Source organism: Sander vitreus, chromosome 23 (assembly GCF_031162955.1).
Source record: "Sander vitreus isolate 19-12246 chromosome 23, sanVit1, whole genome shotgun sequence".
In the NCBI taxonomy this organism is placed as follows: domain Eukaryota; kingdom Metazoa; phylum Chordata; class Actinopteri; order Perciformes; family Percidae; genus Sander; species Sander vitreus.
The window spans coordinates 10,990,257-11,011,908 of NC_135877.1; the positions used below are offsets into that span (position 1 = coordinate 10,990,257).

At 41.8% G+C, this 21,652-nt stretch overlaps 2 protein-coding genes across 9 annotated transcripts in view; one reads left to right on the plus strand and one right to left on the minus strand.

Annotated features, from left to right (window-relative positions):
* Nucleotide 1: 1 nt before the first annotated feature.
* pphln1 (periphilin 1) lies at nucleotides 2–17,356 on the plus strand. Of its 7 annotated transcripts, none has more exons than XM_078243142.1 (11): nucleotides 2–82; nucleotides 700–764; nucleotides 1,203–1,267; nucleotides 1,737–1,952; nucleotides 3,074–3,138; nucleotides 5,076–5,195; nucleotides 5,592–5,770; nucleotides 6,083–6,169; nucleotides 8,058–8,113; nucleotides 11,513–11,653; nucleotides 16,342–17,356. In XM_078243142.1, coding segments are annotated over exons 2-11 (1,203 nt in total). In that variant the 5' UTR covers nucleotides 2–82; nucleotides 700–763; the 3' UTR covers nucleotides 16,615–17,356. The 7 variants fall into 7 exon arrangements, with proteins under 7 accessions (XP_078099268.1, XP_078099269.1, XP_078099272.1 ...); XM_078243143.1 differs by having other exon boundaries at nucleotides 5,592–5,764; XM_078243146.1 differs by lacking the exon at nucleotides 11,513–11,653.
* Nucleotides 17,357–17,774: 418 nt separating this feature from the next.
* The window catches only part of LOC144512400 (prickle-like protein 1), a 31,491-nt gene continuing 27,613 nt past the window's right edge, over nucleotides 17,775–21,652 (minus strand). For both annotated transcript variants that reach the window (XM_078243141.1, XM_078243140.1), the window contains exons 5-8: nucleotides 21,262–21,465; nucleotides 20,973–21,159; nucleotides 19,804–20,808; nucleotides 17,775–19,702 (exon numbers count right to left, since the gene is read on the minus strand). In XM_078243141.1, the coding sequence (XP_078099267.1) occupies nucleotides 18,759–19,702; nucleotides 19,804–20,808; nucleotides 20,973–21,159; nucleotides 21,262–21,465 (2,340 nt within the window). In that variant the 3' untranslated portion in view covers nucleotides 17,775–18,758. The remainder of the gene's footprint in view (nucleotides 19,703–19,803; nucleotides 20,809–20,972; nucleotides 21,160–21,261; nucleotides 21,466–21,652) is intronic.

Below are 21,652 nucleotides of genomic sequence, written 5' to 3' on the forward strand. Positions count from 1 at the left end.
TTCCTCGTCCAATAAAACAGCCGTTATCCCTGTCGCTGCTACACCTACCAGAAAGGCTAGGCTAACTAAACGATAGAGGAAGGTGAGATTGTTGTGCTAGCTTGGGCTACTGTGGATTATTTAACACGTGTTTATCTAGAAGATGCAATATTTCGCCGGAAATATTTATTTGTAATTTTTGTGTGCCGGTATCGATTAGTTAATTTGCTCTCAGATTAAATAAAACCTCCGAATTTGCAGCAAATATGGAGGCTAGCTAATGAATTAGCAATGCTAGCTGTCGTTTCTGCGTGGAGCTAACGTTACAGTAGTTAATGTTAGTACTAACTGTTACACTCACCATCACAGAACATGTAGTGATTTGTGTAAGTTATCGGCTGGGTGCGATGAAGCTAACGTTAGTGCTATGTTTAATATGGCGTTGTTGGTCAAATGAGCATTCATCCATCGGTCAGTCTGTTCTGCAGAAAGAAACCTCTGCCAGCTCAGTTGCTGAATCACACATCTCATGTTCAAACAATGCTCCACAACTTATCTTATTTTAAAAATGTGCAACATAGAGCGGTTTTTATTCTCTACTAAAATATGCATCTCATTTATTTGCTTTTATAGGCTTAAATATAACGAATATTTCCTAAACAGTTGCATGGAAACCTATTCCAAGTGTATGTTAGTCTTCACAGTGTTGTCTTTTTACAGATTGTCTTGAAGCTCACATCTCATTATCGTATCACCCCGATTCACAGAGGTCCTTGATTCCAAAAGTAAGTTGGTGACAACACTTGTCTTTACAATACATTTATTTACCAGTGTTTTGTTTGACACCAAGACCACAACAAGAGAAATACCACTACTGCCTAAATATAAATAATAAATGAATAAAACAGGATCATGTGGCACATGCAAGAATTGGAACAATATTCAGAGCATTTTATATATTGTAAAAGTATTTTAGTTTTAGTGTTGCAGCATGCACCTGCCTGAACCAAAATACGTTCACATGATGAAACTCTTGTCTCATGGTTGTCATCAAACTAAATATAGGCTATTCATTTTATGTTCTTTCATATCTAGTGCAAATTTGTTTTACTAAAATATTGCTGCCTCAAGACGTTGACTTTGGCATTGGCATTTTATTTTGTGGAACCACCGTGATTACATGTACAATGCATTCATCCCTGCTGTTGCTCTGCCTTTTGCAGTGACGTACAGGAGAGACAGGAGTATACGAGAGGTGTATGATGAACGCTTCTTAACAGAGAGACCGGTGAGTGTGTACAAAGTGAATTCAGTCCATTTTTCTTTTCTTGATAGCACTTTGACCTTGTATCACATTCAAGAGTATGTGCATAAAAACACAAGTAGGAAGACTTGCAGTGTATGTCTTTCAAGCAGCCTGGATACATCATTTGGAGAGAGCATATTTCTACTACAACTATAAATAAAATGCAATGTATTTTTTTCTGACATGGATGGACAACACGTCATACGAACTAGTTCTGACCAAGTATACCATGGCTTTATACAGCTCGCTTAATTGAGAAAAATCCTCTATTTAATTGCCACATCAGGTGAAGAAGTTCTTAGCCAGGTTGACATAAGCCATGGGTAATTTGAGCAGACAAACATTTTTACGCAGACATTTACAAAATTAGATTTCCCCCCAACAACGTTTTTGTCTTTAAAAAATGATTTAACTGCAAATGTAAAATAATAAAATGTACCCATCCTGGTAGGGTCCGTACCCACGGGCAGCTGGGGCAGCGGAGAGGAGGGGCCCCTTCAGCAGGTCAGAGGACGACTATGGCCGCGGCGGGTACGAATACGAAGGAGGTCCACGCTTCTTCCCGAATGGAGGAGGCCCACGAAATTATCATGAAGATCAGAGGGGCTACCATGGTGACAGCCTTCATTTCCCTGCTGAACGCAGAGCTGTTCCACCTTCAAGAAGGGTGAGAGCATGAATGTCATACAATTAACATTGTTGTGTTCATATGAACAAAGTAGTTAAAATGTAGTGACAGTGTGTGAAGTGGAGATAAAATAGGAACTTCCAAAGACTGCCTCAACTTTGAAGAAAAGTCACAAAAACAAAAAATACATTTTTAAGTTGCTTGTTTAACAAGCAGTTTAGGAATGAGATGAAAGAGATGAAAGCACATAGAGCAAAACAAGATGCTCAAGCTCAGCATAATTCTTCAAAAAGTTAGTTTTTAAAATGAGAAATAGTAGCAGCTGCCACTACACAAAGTAATTGAGTTACATTAATAAACAACCCTATGGTTTTCCCTACCATTATAAGACTTAGGCGCAGCACCCAAACTGGTTTGGGCGCCACCTAAGCCGGATGAATGTAAAATCAATGTGATCACCAAAACTAACTACATGACTTTTCTCAGATCAAATAATTGTAGTTGATCCCCAGTGGACTTCATTAGCAAGTTTTGTCTTTCAGCTTTTAGGTTTTCCAACGTTTTAGACACACGTATGGTAATAATATGCAACTGCATATCATGTTAATATTGTTAGTTTAATATGCACACTCAAATTTGGCCAGCTGAGGGCGCTATAGTTAAAAGGATCAAATTGAAATATTTTAGTGTGTGCTACATTGTTGCCGTTTATTATGATATGCATATCAATTGCTTCTTGGACTTTCACATTCCAGTATGAGGGATGTTGTTGTTGTTGTCATATCATTTTTTTTTAACTTAGTTTTTTTCTCCCTTTTTGCAGTGGTTTCTTTTGTCTTTATTGCTGATAAAGCTGACTAACTTAGTGACATTTTCCCAGAGACACTTTCTAAAATGAACTAAAACTGATGTCTTGGCATCAATATTCATCTAGCATATTTATCAGTATCAGGTCATGAATCCATGAGTACTGTTAAATAAACTGTAGGGGGGAACGTTTGGATGTATAGAAGTTAAAGGCACATTTTGAAATCAAAACTGGTAACATCTTTTGTTTCAGACTGATTTATTTATAACTAAGTTCCATAATGTCTGTATTTTAGGACATGATCATATCATTTGATCTTTTTTTTTTTTTTTACATGTTCTTTATTGGATAGGACGACTATCCTTACAGAGGACCCAGGGAAGACCAACAACACACAGGACGCCCTTTGGAGTTTGGGTAAACTGCTTCTGTTTGTCTTAAAGGAACTAATATTTGTTTTCCAAAAAATGAATCTTGTCTACCAAGTTGTACTTCATAAGTAATATCACTGGGCAGAATTGGATGTTATCATTTTGGGTAGCAGGGCCCTTTTTCTATGCACTTGTGTTGTGAGCAAGTCCTCTAGTTGGGCTAAGAAGGGGGATTTCTGCAGGAGTAGGCCTCCATTTTCAGTATGTGTTTGAAATGTTTGTTTACATAACTGCTGTTATAAATCATGGTCTGCTCTGACCCATATTGGCCTGTCTCACCCTATTTACATAATTTCTGGCGGTCTCAGTGCTCACCTGGCTCCAGGCGAGAACTACGGTTCTTAGCTGAACAGGGTCTGTATTTAGGCCACAATTTGGGTGGCAAAAATCTAGACTGATTTTGGTTAACAGGTTTACAATATTTACTCAAAACCCATCGCTCTGGTTCCACTTAAGCATTTCGGTTAAAGTATGTTACAGTTCGTTCACAATCGGTTCTGATGTTGCCCTTATATTTTCACGTCGTTTTGTTTTCTATATTAAAACGGTCACATTTCCAGCTATTGGTTTGTAAATATGATTTTTATAGACGTGTGCTCGAGTATAGTGAAACACTAAAACGGGTGTATTTGCATGGTGGGAAAGGCTCTTCCTTCTTGTTTATTGGGAACGTTGATTAGGTTTTGAAGTCGCGTCCCTGTGCTGTTTGACGGTGCCTAAACGATTGATACATTTGAGTTAATATTTGACGGTTGTTTGAAGTTCACTTAGCTAGATCAAAGAACAAAAAGGTGAAATAAGATAACCCATCCTAACATGACAGCTGCAGTTTTTGTCGTAGTCCAGTGTCATGTAATACATTTAAATTATTTCAGATTAAATCTCTTGAGTGGTAGCAACACTGAAAGTTGGTAGGGGGCCATTCTTAAAAATGCACCGACGCATACAGTTGCAAAACAGGAGAGAAATTTTCAAAAAATTATATTATACTAAATTCACCACTTACAGCAGGCGGACAGGGAAACGATGGCTTTTACTCCAAACATTTAGCTGTGAAAGGGCACTGAAGTCAGTTCCAGCCTGTTGATTGGTGCGTTTGGTGTAGGCAGAGGTCAGTTGAGACGCAGTGGGGAGTTGGGGAAAGGGGCACAGAGATAATGGGTGCCAGAAGTTACAAGGGATACAGGGCATGCATGTACATGTTTATTTTTCCATTCAAGGTTTTGTTATTGGGGAGCATAAACTAAAAATCTGTATTTCCCACAGTTGACATTATTACATTACCCTGTGACCATCATGTGACACATAAAAAAAAAAAATTAAAAAAAATTGATATACCCTATAATATAACACCTGCAGCTTCTCATGCATATTTAGACTCTCTGGAAGATCTGTTGCTCCGTTTGCAATCACAATGCTGCATGAAGTGTCCCCTTTCTATTGTATTTGTTCTAATGCATTAGCATTAATGATATCATAGAAAAAAAATCCTCTTTATTTAAGCCAGACTGGCAGTATCTGTTCAGCCTGAATAAATGTCAGGTTAGGATCCTGACAGAGGACGAAAAAGACTGCAGCAGTTCTGTTTGCATTTTTAAACCTCATCTAGTTATTGGATAAGTTCCATGTGTGGTTATGTGTAAACCTGTAACCATACTTGGCTAGTGTGAGTTGCTTGCTTCAAGATTCTTTGTCAAAGACTTTTTTTTTTTTTTTTTTTTGAAGAACAAGAAGTGCGTGCTACTAAATTGTGACCAGGGAGAGTGAGGCAACCCATACCCTGAATACAAAATCCTGACAGCACTGGTATTTTACGGTTGTTTGAATTAAATTAGATACAAATTGACCAAATGGTATTTGTTGCCATGTTGTACAGTATGTATCTGCAACTGACCACACATTTGTGTGTATTTATTCCCTCAGTGCCCGTGCAGCACCACCACCTCATAACGTGCGAAACCAGGGCATCTACCCAGCGCCGAGAGCGCTCCCAGAGAGCGGGGAAGACACACTCGTGCAAGCCATCCTCAACCTGGACAGAGGGTACGAGTGAATGCATGCCTAACCACTGCATAGGGCAATCATTGCCCAAGTGTATGTAGCTTATTCATTGCAGCCATCAATGCTGCAGTCAGAGGAAGTGTGTATTTAGTGAAGACCCCTAGTGTATATGTGGTCAGTTAAAAAAAAAAAAAAAAAAACAACCCTGCGCATGTTTAGGCCTCAATGCTAGATGGCAGTGTTGTGCTATGTTGGCACAGAAAAGGAAAGGTAGAAGTACTTGTGTTTAGATTCTCTGAAAGATGTTGTTGCAGATATGGGTTTGTAACTCGAGCGTTGTCAGATGAGGAAGAGGAGCTAATTTGTCCTTCGGACAACACTTTGGATGTTTGGACTATTTCAATTGCTGCAGCCCACACATTCCCTGTGCTTTCCCAGGGAGGACAGAGACCTCTACAGGAGAAAGGCAGCCCCGTTCCCTCCTCTCAGAGAGCGTTCTCCTGTGCGCCGCGAGGTGGCCCGCTCCCCCCACAGTCGCTCCGGCTCCAGTGTCAGCAGCAGAGGCTACTCACCAGACAGAGCCAAGAGCCTGCCATTTCCCTCACAGCAAGGCAAGAGTATGTAGAACCCTTAGCGTTTCCCCTCCCCAGATGCCATGTAGAGCTCCTTTTTAAAGACCACTTTGTGTCCATCCTGGCACAAGGCAAATTTAATACTATGAATAGGCTGATAATCCAGTTTTGGTCATGACCCTTTATTGGCCAAGGCCATTTGAAAAAAGATCAGTTAGGCCTTGCTTTGCAGAACAAGTTTTAAACTGAAGAGGGTCACCCCCAAAAATGTATGTTAATTGTCAAGATCTCTTCATTTCCCCCCAATATTTTCACTGTTTTATCAATGACTCATAATCTGGCTGATCGGCTTTTCAGGTGTGGACGGTCCAGAGGGTCACGCAGGTGTTTCTGAGCACCTTTGGGGGGCGCACTATCCTCAACAGAGTGGACATGAAACTTTCGGTCTGTACATTGAGCCATGTGAACAAGCTTGGACTTGGGTGACAAAATGCTGATGTGGTGTTCCTCACTCGGCTCCTTGCATCCTTTTTATAATGTCAGAACAATGGAAATATTGGAACTTTCGATACTCCAAAGACAGAGAAGGTTGCAAGGATGGAGGAGAGAATGCTTTTATGGCCTATATGCTTAAAATCAAGATAAAACCTACAGAATATAATAAAGTGTATATAATATAACTTGCATGATATTAATTTAAAAACAATCAAAATAATTGAACCTAAAGAATTCTAACCACAATAAACTATTTGACACTGACATTCTTTCACCCAGGTCTGAAGTAAGTTGCATCATGAATTCTGTTTCTTAATCAGTACCTAGTAGTGACCTGGCTGTATAGTGGGTTCCTTTCATATTAACCATTTCTACATGTTGATCACTTTCCGTGGTTCCTACTCTGATCTGTAAATGTATGCCATTGGCTTTTCTAGATCTGGAGAGATGTGAAGTTTTAAATGTCCCCGCATTATTCTCCCTTCAGTTATGAGTCAGGGACGGTTGAATTTGCAGTCCCTATCAAAGCTGGTTGACATTGCACTTGTATGAAGGCATTGGGACATACTGCTAACTAAGACCGTGGCCTCTTTTGATGCATGTTTGCATCTCCGATTTATATTTAATTATTTATGTCACTGACTCTGGATATGTACTCTATGCTAAGTTTACATAACTAATTAAATCTCGAAATTAACTGGACTGTAAAATGCAAAAAAGCTAGTGTAACCTTGTGAGCTCCCTGTTTCCACAAGTAGTACAGTGTTATGTAGGTCTGCTACCAGCTTCAATGCTGGCCATCGCTCCTTTCAAATTTCCATTTGGATTTTTTTACTCATGAAATGAGCTCGGTGGACCTCAGAATGACAAGTGTTCATCGTGCTTATGTGGCAAAATAAATAAATCTGTCTGTCAGAGCAGGATGACTGGTAAGTTCAGTATAGTTGTTGTTGTAGACAGGATAGAACAGTTGCATCAGTAGCAGTTTGGTAGTGTTTTTATACTTTAAAATGTTTGCAGAGGAAATAAACAATTTAGTCTCTGTACCATATCTTTCTTTTTTTTTTTTTATACCAATTAATGAGAGATGAAATTACATGCAGGGGATTTGTTTCAGAAATATACAAAGGTTACGCTCGTTAAACTTAACCTATTCCCAGTCTGGGTAACTTGAGAGAGACAGAGTGTTTCTAATGTGTCCAGCAGCCAGCCTTTCTCCCCGCTCCGTCTGCCACTTTGTCAGGCCTCATAAAGATGCCACCAGGTCGTGTGTGGACGAAGAGGGAAAAGGTATAGGATGTCTGATGGATATTCCTGAAGCCAACGCTTCCAGATCGGGGTGTTTTTGTTTCATAGCGAGGTCCTAGAGTTCATGTTTGTTGGTAGACTTGACTGGTCGGCTACAAAGCCTTGGGTGGTGCCAGAATGACTGGAGAGAAAGGTTGGTAGACAAACAAATGGAAAGTGAGAGGGGGTGGGGTGGTGTCCGATCGATGAGTGGGAATCTGCGAAAGAGAGAATTGTACACGACAGAGAATCCACCAACTGGAGTTTGAAGTCCGATTTGTGAACCATCTGTTTCTTGATTGTTCTTAGATGTTCTAGCCTAGGTACCTGTCTGGATCCTGGAACCAAACATCAGCACCTTTTACAGAGCCCTGGTTATCCTAAGCACCTACTTTCCAGACATACTAATTGTCCTTTTTCCATTACATTTCTGAATCCTGCTATTTTTCCTTCTTTTCTCTAGTTTATAATTTTCTCATTCCAGATCTTTCGCTCTCACTTTATTGTCTCACTGTGTCAAACTTTTTTTTTCTCTTTTTAATTTCTCTAGACAAAATTCCTGGCCTGTCAAGAGAAGGCTCCCCACACAGCGCAACCTCAAACAAGGTACCGAACTGCAATACTTTTTGTGCTGAAATTTGTACTTAAAGTTGATTTTGAACGAACAAGAACATATTTTGCTTAAATATAAGCTTTTATTATAAGTTCAGCAATTCAGTCCCCAAATTACTGTCTATTATGTATTGTGGACTCCGCCTCTGTCACTGTACAGCAGGATGCATCTGGAACATCTTAAATTCCATCCTTAATAAGTGTTTAGTCCCATTGAAGTATGTTAATGGGTTTTAAAGTGGGCCTCAAGCAGAGCATAAAAGCCATCAGGCCTATGCTTTGTTTACCTGTGCTGTAAGCAGACTTCAATCACAAGCACTTGTACTGGTGTAGGGAAAAGGGCTCAAGTGTCGACGAAAGTACGAGCTGTGCTTCCTTAAAGTGCTCTTGTTTTAAAAGAAAATACTTAACTGTTTTGAGTAAGTATTGAATGCAGATCTCTCCTGCCTGTTTTGCAAATAACAATTTGTTTTGCTGATATCATCACCATCTCCAACTGTGCAGAGGAGTGTAAATAGAATCAGATGTGATTAGGCGCAATGCGTCTGGCTATGGCCACCCAGAAGTGAAGAGGCTAACTCAGTAGCCCAAGTTACAGCTTTATCGTTGGATCTTAGCCGCAAAGCCAGGAGAGGTCCCTGTGGAACTCAGTGGGGTGTGTTTAGACCGTTGACGTTTCCCTTTTTTCTGTTGAAGAGTATGACTGTCTGTGTTTGGTAGCTGTGTTTTGGTCGAGTAGATGTAGCAGGTCTGTGGTCTTGTGCTTGTGAGAAATTGGTGTGTTACACAGGTCACACGAAAAGTTGACATACCTATCAACAACTAGTGTGTCTTATGCCACCTTAATGTCTCGTAGGACGGATGATTTTAATTAGCCAAATAAAATTTTAAGACGCGGTTTTCCGGCCAGTCTGAAAACTCTCAACCCTTTTTGTCGACTACACTGCTTCTGGTGTTCCTGCTCTAATTGACAATCACTATTTCATTTTAGGCAAACGGCCAAACATTGTCATGATGTGCCGAATTGACTTTGATCAAAAAGCCTATAAAACTTCATCTTTAAATGCTGCTTTAATGTCCAAGCAGACTTCTTATTAACTCATTAGCAGCCCTTAGATTTTTTTCAGAACACACTGGAGGTCACACACTAGCATAGTGGGCACTTTGATATCTTTGTAAACCCATGCACTTGCTTTATACATCAGAAATTACAAGATACAACACATAAACATGACCCATTCCTTTCCTCCTCATGTGCATTTTTGTAAGAACCACCCAATCAACTGCTGTGATGAAAGTTTTACTAAGTGCCCCACCTCTCGCCACACACACACACACACACACACACACACACACACACACACACACACAGCTACTTTTTGCTGTGTTTGATCTAGCCTGTGGTGCATTGTTTTTTTTTCTGTTCTGGGGGCACAAACCCGTAACCTTGGCTAAGATGAAAGGCCTGTGCTGTGTCCCCAGTAAAGCTTGCACTTATGGCCCCGGCCGCTGCCTGCTGTGGGGATTCAACAAACACACACAGGCTCTCTGGAGTCATCCCAGACAGAAGAGACCAAAGCAGGGGTCTAAAGAGCACCTCCGGCTCTGGCTGCGAGCCACGGTGGCGTAGTGGGTGGTGAGCATGCTCTGTAACTGAAAAGGTCACCAGACATTTTGATCCCTACACAAGTTCCTGTCATTATAGTATAACATTTGACCAACCAAGACAATTCATGAGATCTGGTGATGACATTCAATTTGGCATTCAGACTTGTATGTTTCCATGAAGTTATAGGCATATGACCATCAAGCTCATGAACATTTATGTTAGTTGTTATTGTGTTTTGGAGATGCCGGTGGTGTTTCTCTACTGCTATTACTACGGAGCTTTCTGTATGTTTTTGACTATCATTGCTAGATGATGAGCTGCCTAAAAAAGCTCTTGCAGTTTGATCCTGGGGGTTTGACACTAAAACTTATCTTTTCATGAATGTGCATGGCAGGCTATCAGTAGGGGTAAAAACAAATACACCACCAAGCAACCAAAAATCATTTGAAACCACAATAAATGGGATTCTAAAGCAGTCCTCAATTTAAAAGTCACTTAATGGTTCACCAGACCAAGCAAGTCCTTAGTTTAGAGGAAGACGCAGGTCTAATAACCTTTTTTTTTTTTTTTGTCAAATTCATTTTTAATATGACAAGAGATTACCCCTGATGACATTTCATTTTAGTCCGGTTTGCACAAAATATATCTGCCAAGCTTTATATTATATTGATGGTGGAACATCCCTTCCAGGCTGGGCTGTGCCCAGCGAGTGGAAGTGAAAGATCCCGACGGGGATATTTTTGTCACTGAGGCTCAGGAGGCTGAACACTGACGTATGTACGTGTACACACTAGACTTCTCCCAAGCATAGCTTAAGGGAGAGAATTGGAAGGAGGAATAATTGGATGATGCTTTTTATGAGTTTCTTTATTTTAGACCATCCTCTGTGATTTCTTTCTTCATTCATCGAGAGATTTAATGACTTAGTCCGTGGTCTGTTTCCCTTAATGTATGAGTGGACTTTAGTCATGGCTGGGCGGTTCTGCTCCCTGGCCTTCAAACTCCTAATAGTATCAGGAAATGAGCAAAAGAAATTGAGCAGTGATCCGAGTTGGCCTCATTTCTCCCCTTTGCGCTTTTCTTTTGGCTTTCACAGTAATACTTCTGGGTACTAGAGTTTCCAGTCTATCCATTGAATGGCTCATCATGGCTTGTCTCGCCAGATTCCCTTAAGATATGAAAACAGCTGAAATATCAAGTTCTACAATTTACATTGAAAAATAAGTGCAATGTTAAGCCAGGTTTTAGTTATAATTGGCTAAGTAATGAGAACCGAGTACAATATGAAGATTTGTTGTGATTAATATGGCATGTGATATGCAGCTTCTTAGTGCTGTAATTCCTATGAATCCCTAATTCAAGACAAGTTGTAAACGTAGCTAGAAATCCACGAGTATACTCTGGCTTTTCAGCTTCAGGAGCTACTGTTTAAGCTTTATCTTTTGGTACGCCTCATGAACCACATCTTTGCTGTAATTTGCATGTCACTGACTATCTGTGATTGGGCTATACGTTGCTGACCCACGTCCTTTCACATCCTTTCTCTGTATCGCGTAATTGCTGGCATTAGTCATCTTGGCAGTAGCAGTACACTTCTTAAAACATTTATTGATGTATTTATAATTTTCACTTCTGTGCTTGTCTGCCATACATTTCATGATTTAAAAACTTAATTTCTCTCATGCTGTGACAGTTAAAGCATTTAAAATACCCTTTTTGCTTACTGCTCTGAGTCTTTCCATATAGAGCTGTGACTCACCCCTGTTTCTCCTCTACCTTTTTAGGAGGAGAACCATCCTCCAGAAGGAGTAAAAGAGGAGCCACTGGTGGCTCCAGTCGTGGAGGAAATCCAAAAGTCGACTATAGACAACTTTCAAGAGCGACGGGCCCTGGCCATCGCAGCCAAAGCTCAGGAGATAGAGAAGGTACCTGTCCAACTCCACCTTACATTTAGCTGATCTTTAAAGGAAGGAGTTTAAAATGAGTCGGCAGGCAGTAGGTCGGTGTTAAAATAACACATCAGCTATTCAAATGAGCCGTTCTGTGATTTGCAAATTCAACTTTAGGCCACACCCCGTTGTAAGACAGTTGTATTAACAGCGCTGCACTTTTTATTTCCACATTTCCAACCAACGTAACTTGTTTGTAGACTTCTCTGTATACTCACTATGAGCAGATCAAAGATGATTCATCACTATTTTGGATAAATGGAATGCTTTATTGGTATTCATTTAGTAGCATTTGTAAAGGAAATATATATAAGTGAACATTTTGTGCCAGTGGCTCTCAGTTTTCCCTTTTGGAAAATAACTGCGTTTCCAATCCTCTCATTACAAGTTTGTAATTTGTAAGACTTTTCTATAAATGTCAACTTGGTGCACGCATAACACATACTGTACCCTTGGCAAGCGTTCCCGTACATATGGTGACTTTGTCTTTTGTGACACGCACATGGATTATTTTACGCGATAGGCATTACTGGAACAGCCAACTATTGTGTTCCTGACAAAGCAGGACATTAACTTTTCTGTCCACCAGTCACAGTGGTGGCTACATCCTAAAATTCACCAGCCACTTTCACTGTTGCCAGCCAGATATCTGTTTTAGAGCAGAATGATTATCTGCCAACATAGCTGGTTGCCAACTTTATCACCAGTTTCCTGGTGGCTCTTGTAAATCTCCATCCATCCTGACTGGCAGCGCTGCAACAACTGCTCATTATACCCTCCACCAGCTTAATATCCCGCATGGCTCAAACATCACAACTCTCCCTCCCCTTTTTCCAAGTGCACACCGCACACACATATAGGCCCACACACAGGGATTTGGAAACACTAGGAGAATGTACATGGTACAGGAACACCTAAACGAAAGCACAAACGCAAGTAAACTTTAGGCATGATAGATTTGTGCATACAATAAATCGAGAGGTCGTCCACTTAACAGAACTAAAACAACCCCAGGCTACAGGTTCCAGCTCTGCTCAGTTATCTAATGAAGGCCATTCCTGCACCAGTGAGCGCTACTGCTGCTTTACTGGGACCATTAAACCCGGACCAGTTCTGCCCCGGAGCACACACTGCGCTGCTCCCGCATTGAGCTGCGCCAAGGAGCCTATAGGCTGTTATAATGCTGTTGCTGACGCTGCAGCTTCTGGCCTGTTTTATAGCCGGTCTCTCTTTCTCCCCCGTCTGCGTCTCCTCACGTTCCTCCAGCTCTATTAATTTCATGTTTTCAAGTCATTTTGTACATATCAATACATACGTATTTTGGAAAATGACAGCCAAGAACCATGAGGAGAAGAAAAAAAACGAGAGGGAACGCTGCATTCCATTTTCACAGGGATATGAAGTTTCAGCTTTTCTTTCCAGGATTTCAGATTCTTTGGAATTGTCAGTAGAAATGGATGATTATCAGCTTTTTCCCTCCTCCTGTCCCTTTCTTTGGCTTTTGTGATGTCCAGACCACTTGGCCATGAAGGTTGTTTGTGACTCTGTGTGTCATGAAAGGCTGGCTTGTTTGGTCGTGATTGTGAGTTAAGTCAGCCTTGTTTCTGTCACACGCATCAACCAGGTCAGAAATCAAAGTTGAATGAAAAACTTTCCCAGGATCTTTTCCTACTCTCTGACTAGGAAAAAAGGAAAGATGAATGGAAAGAACCAGTTCAGAAAGTCAGTTTTTTTTAATATTGTCTATAAACAATTTAACCTATTTAGAAGATTTGTAAACTCTAATAAAAACCTGAGAGAATTGCCTTCACAAAGTTGCAGACAAACCAACCAGCCGCTGGAAAGATGTATAAGCACTTGTGTGGTGGCTGGTATTCATTTCCCACCATGCCCAGAACCCACAGCTATACGCTCCTTAAGTTAGACTTTCTTTTTCAGTCTGTAACAACAAAGTCGCAGCAGTGTTTCTGTTGCAGTAGGCACTCAGTGATTAGCTCCTTGACAAGTGTCGGCCAGATGTTTGGCTTTCTGCACCCAATCTGGTCTAGCCATCTCTTCTGTGCACACGGACACAAACGCACTTCAGTCCAGTAGCTCCTCACTAACTGTCTCTATAGTTTTTGATAGATCACAAGCTTGAACTTTCCATCATCGGCCAGACATCGTGCTGGGCCGCATTATACCAGTGCCTCACTGTGTGTTTGTGTAGCTAAGTGAAATTGGTTCGCTGAAATTCAACCTGAACCTCATTGTCAAAGTTGACTTTGGCTGCACTACAGACTAACTGGTTATAGTGAGTGACAAGGCATGGAAGGCAATAAAGGGTATTATGTTTTACTCCTCACAGTCCGGGCTGTGATACAAAGGGAGTTTTATTTCATTTGTTGAGGAATCTAAATATATTTGACTATGAGAAGGAAAGCCAGACGGTTCCAGACTTATTTTTTTTATTTTTTTTTAAGTACAAAGATGGCAGAACTGGACTGAGGCCCCAACGCTTTCACTCTCATTCTTTTCTGAAGCCAGGCAGGCTCACACGCTGACCCTAGCCCTGTTTTAACTGGCTATTGAAAGTTAAGTTTAAAGAAGCTTTTAGAGGCAGAGACAGTTCTGGACCGACCCCCCCCCCACCCACCCAAAGTCAAGAATTGGCCTTTTTCCTTCCTGATTGGATAACAAGGGAGGGATTTCAGGAAGTGCGTTTTGAATACAGGAAGTACATTTTCAGCACATTGTTATCTAGGAACAACTTTCCCTGTATTCATAATACCCCCCCCACACACACACACACACACACACACACACACACACACACACACAAAGTAACCCGCTATCAGCTGTTGAATGCGACCACAGAACAGATTCGTTAGTCTGACTGTTGTGTAACATCTTTCACTCGATCATTTATTGTACATGAGAGAAACGGCCAGAATGTATTAATTTTACGTCCGCACTCTTTCCTGAAACTGTTTGTATCCTTATGTTCACCACGTATTTCCTGTAAATGATTGTATCCCATTGTTAGATTCAGGTCACTCCATGAGGGAGAACTGAAGACTCTGGTAACTGATAGTGTTTGCTGTAGGTCAAGAATGAGGCAATTAAGAAGCCTTCATCATGGTTGCATAAAGACAGACGCTGGTCTAATTCCTTCACTAGAAATCTGCTTCAGTAAAGTCTCATGGTTGATAATATCAGGATTGGTCTCATTGGTCTACGATTTAAGCTGCAGACTGTTTTTAGTTTTCAGCTTTTATACAGTGGACATGTTTTTAGTTTAATTCAGATTTTGGAAAGGTGCCCTCTGCTGTTGCAAGTACATAAACTCAGACAGCAGATCTTTATTTGTGATCTCTCCTCTACTCAAACCATGTTCTCTGTTCTAGAAACATTGTGAAAAGCTATAAATAAGCCAGTGAGTTTGAACGCCCCGCAGCACAGAAGCTACTGTTGGTATCCGGTGAATGAAACTCACCCTTGCCTGGCCTAATTTTACACACACACACACACACAGACGCATGTGTAAACACACAGATCCGCACACAACCCTTGTCATTGGAAGTGCCCTTGTGTCCGCCTGCGGCACGACTTAATAAGTAGCCGTATCGGTTGGTTAATTCATTTGCACTTAGTCAGGGAGGAGACTTGACCAAGAGATGGAGGGTAAGATGAAACCAGGCACAGCGAGACTGACTAAAGAAAGAAATGTGTCCTGAAATAGTGGAGGGACAGATGGAGAAAACAGAGAGAAGAGAGCAGCATGCCACAGAGAAAGCTGAGTCCCTGAGATCTGTCAATGTGGACTCACGATTTTTGTAGAGAAACGTAGCATCACACGGTCCCATTAGAAAAGGTCGTCATGAGTAAGTTATTGGATAGCAATAGTAGAGAGACAACGGGAAACGAGGGAGAGAGATGGAATAAAAGGTCCCTGGCCAGATGTGCGTGGGAATCTATCCACAGCACGTCTGGAGCTTTTAGTTCTCCTAGAAAATGGAAACTGACATACAAAATATTATCGGTTAAGGTGTCTGATATTTCGCCCCTCTGGAATTTCATTGTCGGCTCATGTGAAGGATCATGAGTTGGAAACGAATCTGTTATGGTATTTTGTAAATCTAACCACTTTATGTGGAAGCATTGGGCTGACTCCATTTTATTTTATGAGACATTTGAGGCTCCGTGTGAAATGGCAGCTCCCAAACAAGATTCCAGCACCTCTTCCTCATTGTCCTTCTAACACCTGTTATAAGCCTGTGAGACACCACTAAAGTGGGGTTTTAGTGCTCTTTGGGCCACCCTGTCCTATATAAAAGGCCCTTATTAAACTTGAGAGAAGTGTTTATCTTTTGACACTGCATGATGTGTGTTGACACCAGAATGATCAGGTCAGGCTCAATGACACTGGAATATTTACACCTAGGCGCCAGGTCGAGCAGGAAGGAAACCACTTTTCATCTCCTCAATTAAGAGCTTTTTTCTTGTAGGTTTTGACCTTTGCCTGTTGACACTTTTCAGTCCTAACATCTGCATACAAATGGATGTAAATGTGTTTACTCAGTGTGTTTTTTGAAAGTAAAGTTTTCATCTCGTTTGTCTATTTCTTTAATGTGTACGCATCAAGCCTCTATGCTTTATTTACTCATATTCCTGTCCACTTCCAGGTGTACCGTCAAGACTGTGAGACATTTGGCATGGTGGTAAAGATGCTGGTGGCTAAAGACCCCAACCTGGAGAAGCAGCTGCAGGTTCCCCTAAGAGAGAATCTCGGAGAGATCCGCGAACGTTGCCTGGAGGACCTCAAACACTTCATCAACGAGCTGGACGAGGTGGTCCGGCAGCCAGAACCTTCGGTCTGTGACTCGACCACCACATCGGCGTCCCTGACAGGTCATAAACTCTCAAAGACAGGAGTCAATCACAGCTCGAATTACTGACACATTGGCCATCTGCTCTACGTGAGACTGAGCATGGAAGGATTGACTGCTGAACATGGTGGATATCTCAGAATACATTTTGGATTACTGGACTTGAACCGATTCTACAGCACAGCAACCTGAAGAACAACTCTACATGGAGAGGATGCAGTGTTGCATTATACAGTATGTGGGGATGAGCAGTGTTAGATTTTGAACAGACAGTTTTTTTTACCTTCAAATTGTCTGTTAAAAAGATGTTAATTATAAAATAAAAGTTGTTTTTCTGTCAAATGATGGCAAAAAAAACAGTTTGTCTATTTAACGTCTCACATCACCGTGGAAATGGTTAACAGGGGTTTTGTTATTTAACCTATTTTGATAAAAATATGTTGTTGAGAATAGACAGTGAGTCCTGCAGCATGATCACACTTTTCTAAAAGAAAAGTCCGATAAGACGATGTTTTGTTTTGTGTTTTTTTTTTTTTTTTTAGTTATGCACATTTTGAAGCAGTCAGATGTATGACTTGGTGCTGCTAAATTTACAGTTCTACATCCTTGTATAAATGTGTATTGTGCAGACATGCCAGTTTGGTTACCTCTTCCATTGTTTGTCTCATTTTGCCTTTTACAAACTTTATATGCTATCTCCCTCCCAGAAAAACCTGCACAAGGCTTGATTACTTTGATGGCATTGAGACAAATCTTTTCACAAACTGAAGTGTCTCTGAAGGTCGTAGTAAAGTGATTTCTTATAACTTTACGGTTTGATTTATTGTGGTCTATGAACATAAGTTACATACATATCCCACTGACATCACATACTTAATCTAAAATATTTTAAGGATCAGTTTACAGGCATTATTGAACTCCATTTAAGGGTCTCCCTCTGCCATACATATACTGTATGTTGGTATTTTAGTATGGTATAGGCTGCTACAACAATTAGGCAACATGCCTCACTTTCATTTCATTCAAATGTAAATACATGCTAGGAACTGGTTTTCAACTTCCAACAAGGTTTTGTATCCAGTTCCATTTCATGAAGTGTAAACACCAATACCGCACTACAAAATCCCATAACCTCTTTGGTGCACCTCAGGGTTAAAAACGCCACTACAATCTGAAGATTACAAAATATAGACCTTAGTGCGGAAAAAAAAAAAAATCATTCCTGAAGCTTTGAGAGGAGAAAAAGTATTTATTACAAGCGTCTTTACATCACAAAGCATTTTTCTGGTTATGTTAGAGCAAGGGGTAGTGAACAGTTCAGCTGAATATGGAAAATGCAGGTTTAACGGCCATTCTTTTAATATTTTGTACACCAATAGTGAGCATTGTGGAATATATGTTATAATAGACATTGTTACAGAGTAACACATGGCACTTTACTGTGAAGAACACAGTTTGTGAAGTGGCACCTTCTTTGTTGTTTCTCATAAAATATTAACGAGGTCTGTTTGTTTACCATTACAACCTTTTTTTAATATATCATACACTTCAAAAGAAACATCTTTAAACCATGGATATAAAAATACCAGTATTAAAATCTTAACTTAGTATATACATTATCATTTTGTACTATTATGCATTAAATAATTATTTGTTTGATTTCTATTTTCTACTTTATCAACCTCTGTGTACAATGTGTTGCCATTTTAGTGCACACAAAGATATTGCTGCAAAACTATAACTGAACATTAAACATTTGAAAAAAAAACGTATTGGCAAATGCTGAAATAAAAGAAAAGGTTTAATGTTGCCACTCTGCCAACTCTGCATAATTCTGGTCTGCTCTCTCTAAAGAAAGGCTTCCAAATTCACCAGTACATACATACATCATGTTAGTGCTAAAAAGACCCAGTATATAGGACGAAGTTTGCACATACACAAAAAAAAAAAGATTTTCTGACTATATGTTACACAGATCTATCTTAGCAGTTGTATGTTGATTTCTTCTTTCAGTAGATTTGGAGCTAAATATGATATGCATCTTGACATTTGGCAATGCACCTTCTGTTAGGGCATAATATGTTGTCTGTGCACATGGGTTTCTTTAAACTGCCTAATTCCAGATTTGATCCGCAAAAACCATCATATGATCAGAAAATCTGACTTTATTGCTTGGTGTAGTGCAGGCTATGATGTAAATACACTCCGAGCTGTTAAGAGATGATACAATTTTTGGAGCGGTGGCTCTTTCTGCGACCAGTCTGTGAGCCATGGCTCTGGGAAGGGAGGGCTGTAACCCTTGTAGGGTAGTCTTCAGCGTAGTAGCGCCCAGCCGCTCGAGGCTGAGGGATTGGCTGGCCCAGGAAATAGCCCTCCTCCTCAGAGTCTGATGATGAGGAAGAGCAAGTAGAGCAACAGTCATCCTCATCTCTGTAGAGACCCATGAAATGCTCAACTCGTGGGTCTCCTTGAGCTGAGCCCTGAGGCATATAGTCAGATCGGGTTTGGGAGTAGGCCAAGGGCAGCCTGTGTGCAGGATGCTGTAGGAGCATTGCACCACAATGAGGGTTTACCAGACCCTGCTGCTGGGGCTCATATGGCCTCTGTGCTTTCTCCAAAGGCACCATGTGAAGGTTGTTGTCTGAGCGGGTTCTGCGGCTCCTGTTGTGCCGGTGGTGGTGCTGCCTGCGCCCATGGTGGCTCAGTGGGCGGCTTCTTTCTCGGCTCATCTCATCTGTGCAGTAGGCCCTCCGCTGTGGCTTCTCACTCATGGGATGCTTTCTAATATCTACATCAAACCCATCATTATATCCATTGTCCACGGTGTCTTCTGAGAACTTGACCATCTGAGGAGGCCTGGACTGGGACTTGCTCCTCCTCAGAGCCGGGGCATGGACAAATGAGGGAGGGAGGCCTTCCGAATGTGGGGACAATGAGAGAAGTCCTCCTGGTGTGCCTCCCCTCATTGCCATTGCTATCTCCTCCACGTCTCCCTTCTCCATGTTAAGGTTGAGAGAGTTGGCACTGTGGTGCAGATGAGAGGAATTAAAGGTTCCCATGTTGCTCATGTTCTCGCAGTCATCTGCCACCGTGGGATCCTGCATGGCAAGGTTGTAGACTATAGGTCTATCTCTGCCATCTCCATCCACTGATGCACCTACAAAGAGCAAGCAGGAGAGACACGTTTTTGAACAGTTGTTTGGTTTAAAATGAAAGCACATTTTTCAACCGAACACATGCAAGCGCTAGTCTCCTTACCAGTAATGTTTGAGAGCGCCAGGGAGTCCATGGAGTCTCCAGCACCCTGATCGGCTTTCCTCAGCTCATCAGCGATGCACTCAAGGGAGTCTTCATACCACTGCCTGGTGTCTGGCCAGAATGCCCGTCTTCCTGTCCCAGATTGGTCCTGATCCTGGTCCAACTCCAGCTCTTGGATCTTTCTGGCACTGGCAGGACCTGGATGACTCCCATAGGCTGAGTCTCCCAACCCATCCTGGGACTGGGCCCAGTACATTTCAGGCAGGTGCTTCTTGCTCATCAGTCCAGGGCTAAGACTGTTGGCTCGGGATTGATTGGAAGTCTGGCTCTGGGTGGGACTGGCAGGGGTGGGAGAGGAGGCGGTAACCCCCAAAGATGTAGTATCAGGCTTAAGCCAGGGGTCAGAGACACTTATTAGCCTGTTTCTGTCACTGCTGGTGCTCGGAGATCTTAGGGATGGCTGCTGAAGTTGGTGTAACATCCCGCGGTCACCAAACTTGAGAAGGAGCTGAGTCATATAGTCCTCATGCTGAGCCCACTCCTCTGGATCCTCCTCTCCACCAGCATCCTGCTCCTCCCGCTCCCTCCAGAACCTCTCTTCTTCCAGGCCGAGACGGGCCAGCTTGCGCCCTACAATACCTATGTTGGAATCTGCATCTCCATCTCCTTCACCTTCTCCATCTCCAAACTTGTACTCAAATGAGGGGACGGCAGCTGGGGGGTTAAACAGCTGTGACTGTCTCCACTGTTCGGCAGGCTTGCTGCTCTTTCCCATGCGCACACTGCGCCGTGATTCACGTGAGCGGGCAGACTGGAAGGCAGAATCAGACGAGTCGGAGGCATGAATATCTTCCCCCTGACTGCAGGCCTTTGAACAATAAATGCGACCCTGCTTTGGCAGGAAGGGACAGCCCAGCAAGGATGTCTTGCACTGGGCACAACAGAAGCACTGGTCTGAGGCATGCCAGTGTACACCTTCATAGGTCATTTGGGCATGGTCAACACCTAAAGGATCGTAGGATGAAGAGAAAATCAGCATAAGATTAGTTATAGTACTTCCACACAAGAAGTCAAAGAAAAACATCAGCAAGATCGGGTGTTCAACATTCTTCTAATTCCTCTAATCCCAAGAGAAACAAATAAGCTAGCACCTCACAAATATAACTTACCAATGTTTTCACCACAGGCCTCACAGTACTCTGCATACAATGACTCAAAGCAGCCAGTACAGTAGGGCCGGCCATCTTTCATGATGTAGCGCTGCCCCCCTAGCATCGTCCCACACTCAAAACAGCCAAAGTGCTTCATGTGCCAGTGACGACCCTCTGCTTCAGTGCACTCATCGGCAAAGATGATCTAAAAGGAAGCACACTTGTTAGTTTTGTAGACTTGGCGCTGACATTGCCATGGTTCATTGTAAAAGATTAAGTGGGTAGTGCTACTATTACTGTGTCTTACCTCGTCACAAGAAGAGCACCGTGGTTTTATAAGCTCAGCATGGTGTCGTCCGCAGAGAATCTTGCCATTTTGGTAGAAATATATCAGATCCACCAGCAGCTCTTGACATGTGGCGCACACAAAGCACGCTGGGTGCCAGCAGGGGCCCGGCCCTGCTCTGGAGGCGAAAATTGCCATCTCCCCTCCATTGATGCCTCCGCCACACTGACAATCAAACACAAACAACAAATGATCCATGAGATTTATATTTCAGGCATCTTGTTGATGTAGTTTTTCAAATTGGCTTACAATGCGTAGGGGTTTATCATTGAGCCTTTGACCTCGCTTAATATGCATTAATAATAAATCTGGTGATAAGTATGCTACCTTGAGAATAAAACTGTGGGGATAA

Bases quoted from the DNA above. Each gene is read 5' to 3' on its own strand.
- pphln1 (XM_078243142.1), top strand. The intron at 3,139-5,075 runs GTAAACTGCTTC...TTATTCCCTCAG, and splicing joins GGACGCCCTTTGGAGTTTGG to TGCCCGTGCAGCACCACCAC. The intron at 6,170-8,057 runs GTCTGTACATTG...TAATTTCTCTAG, and splicing joins GAGTGGACATGAAACTTTCG to ACAAAATTCCTGGCCTGTCA.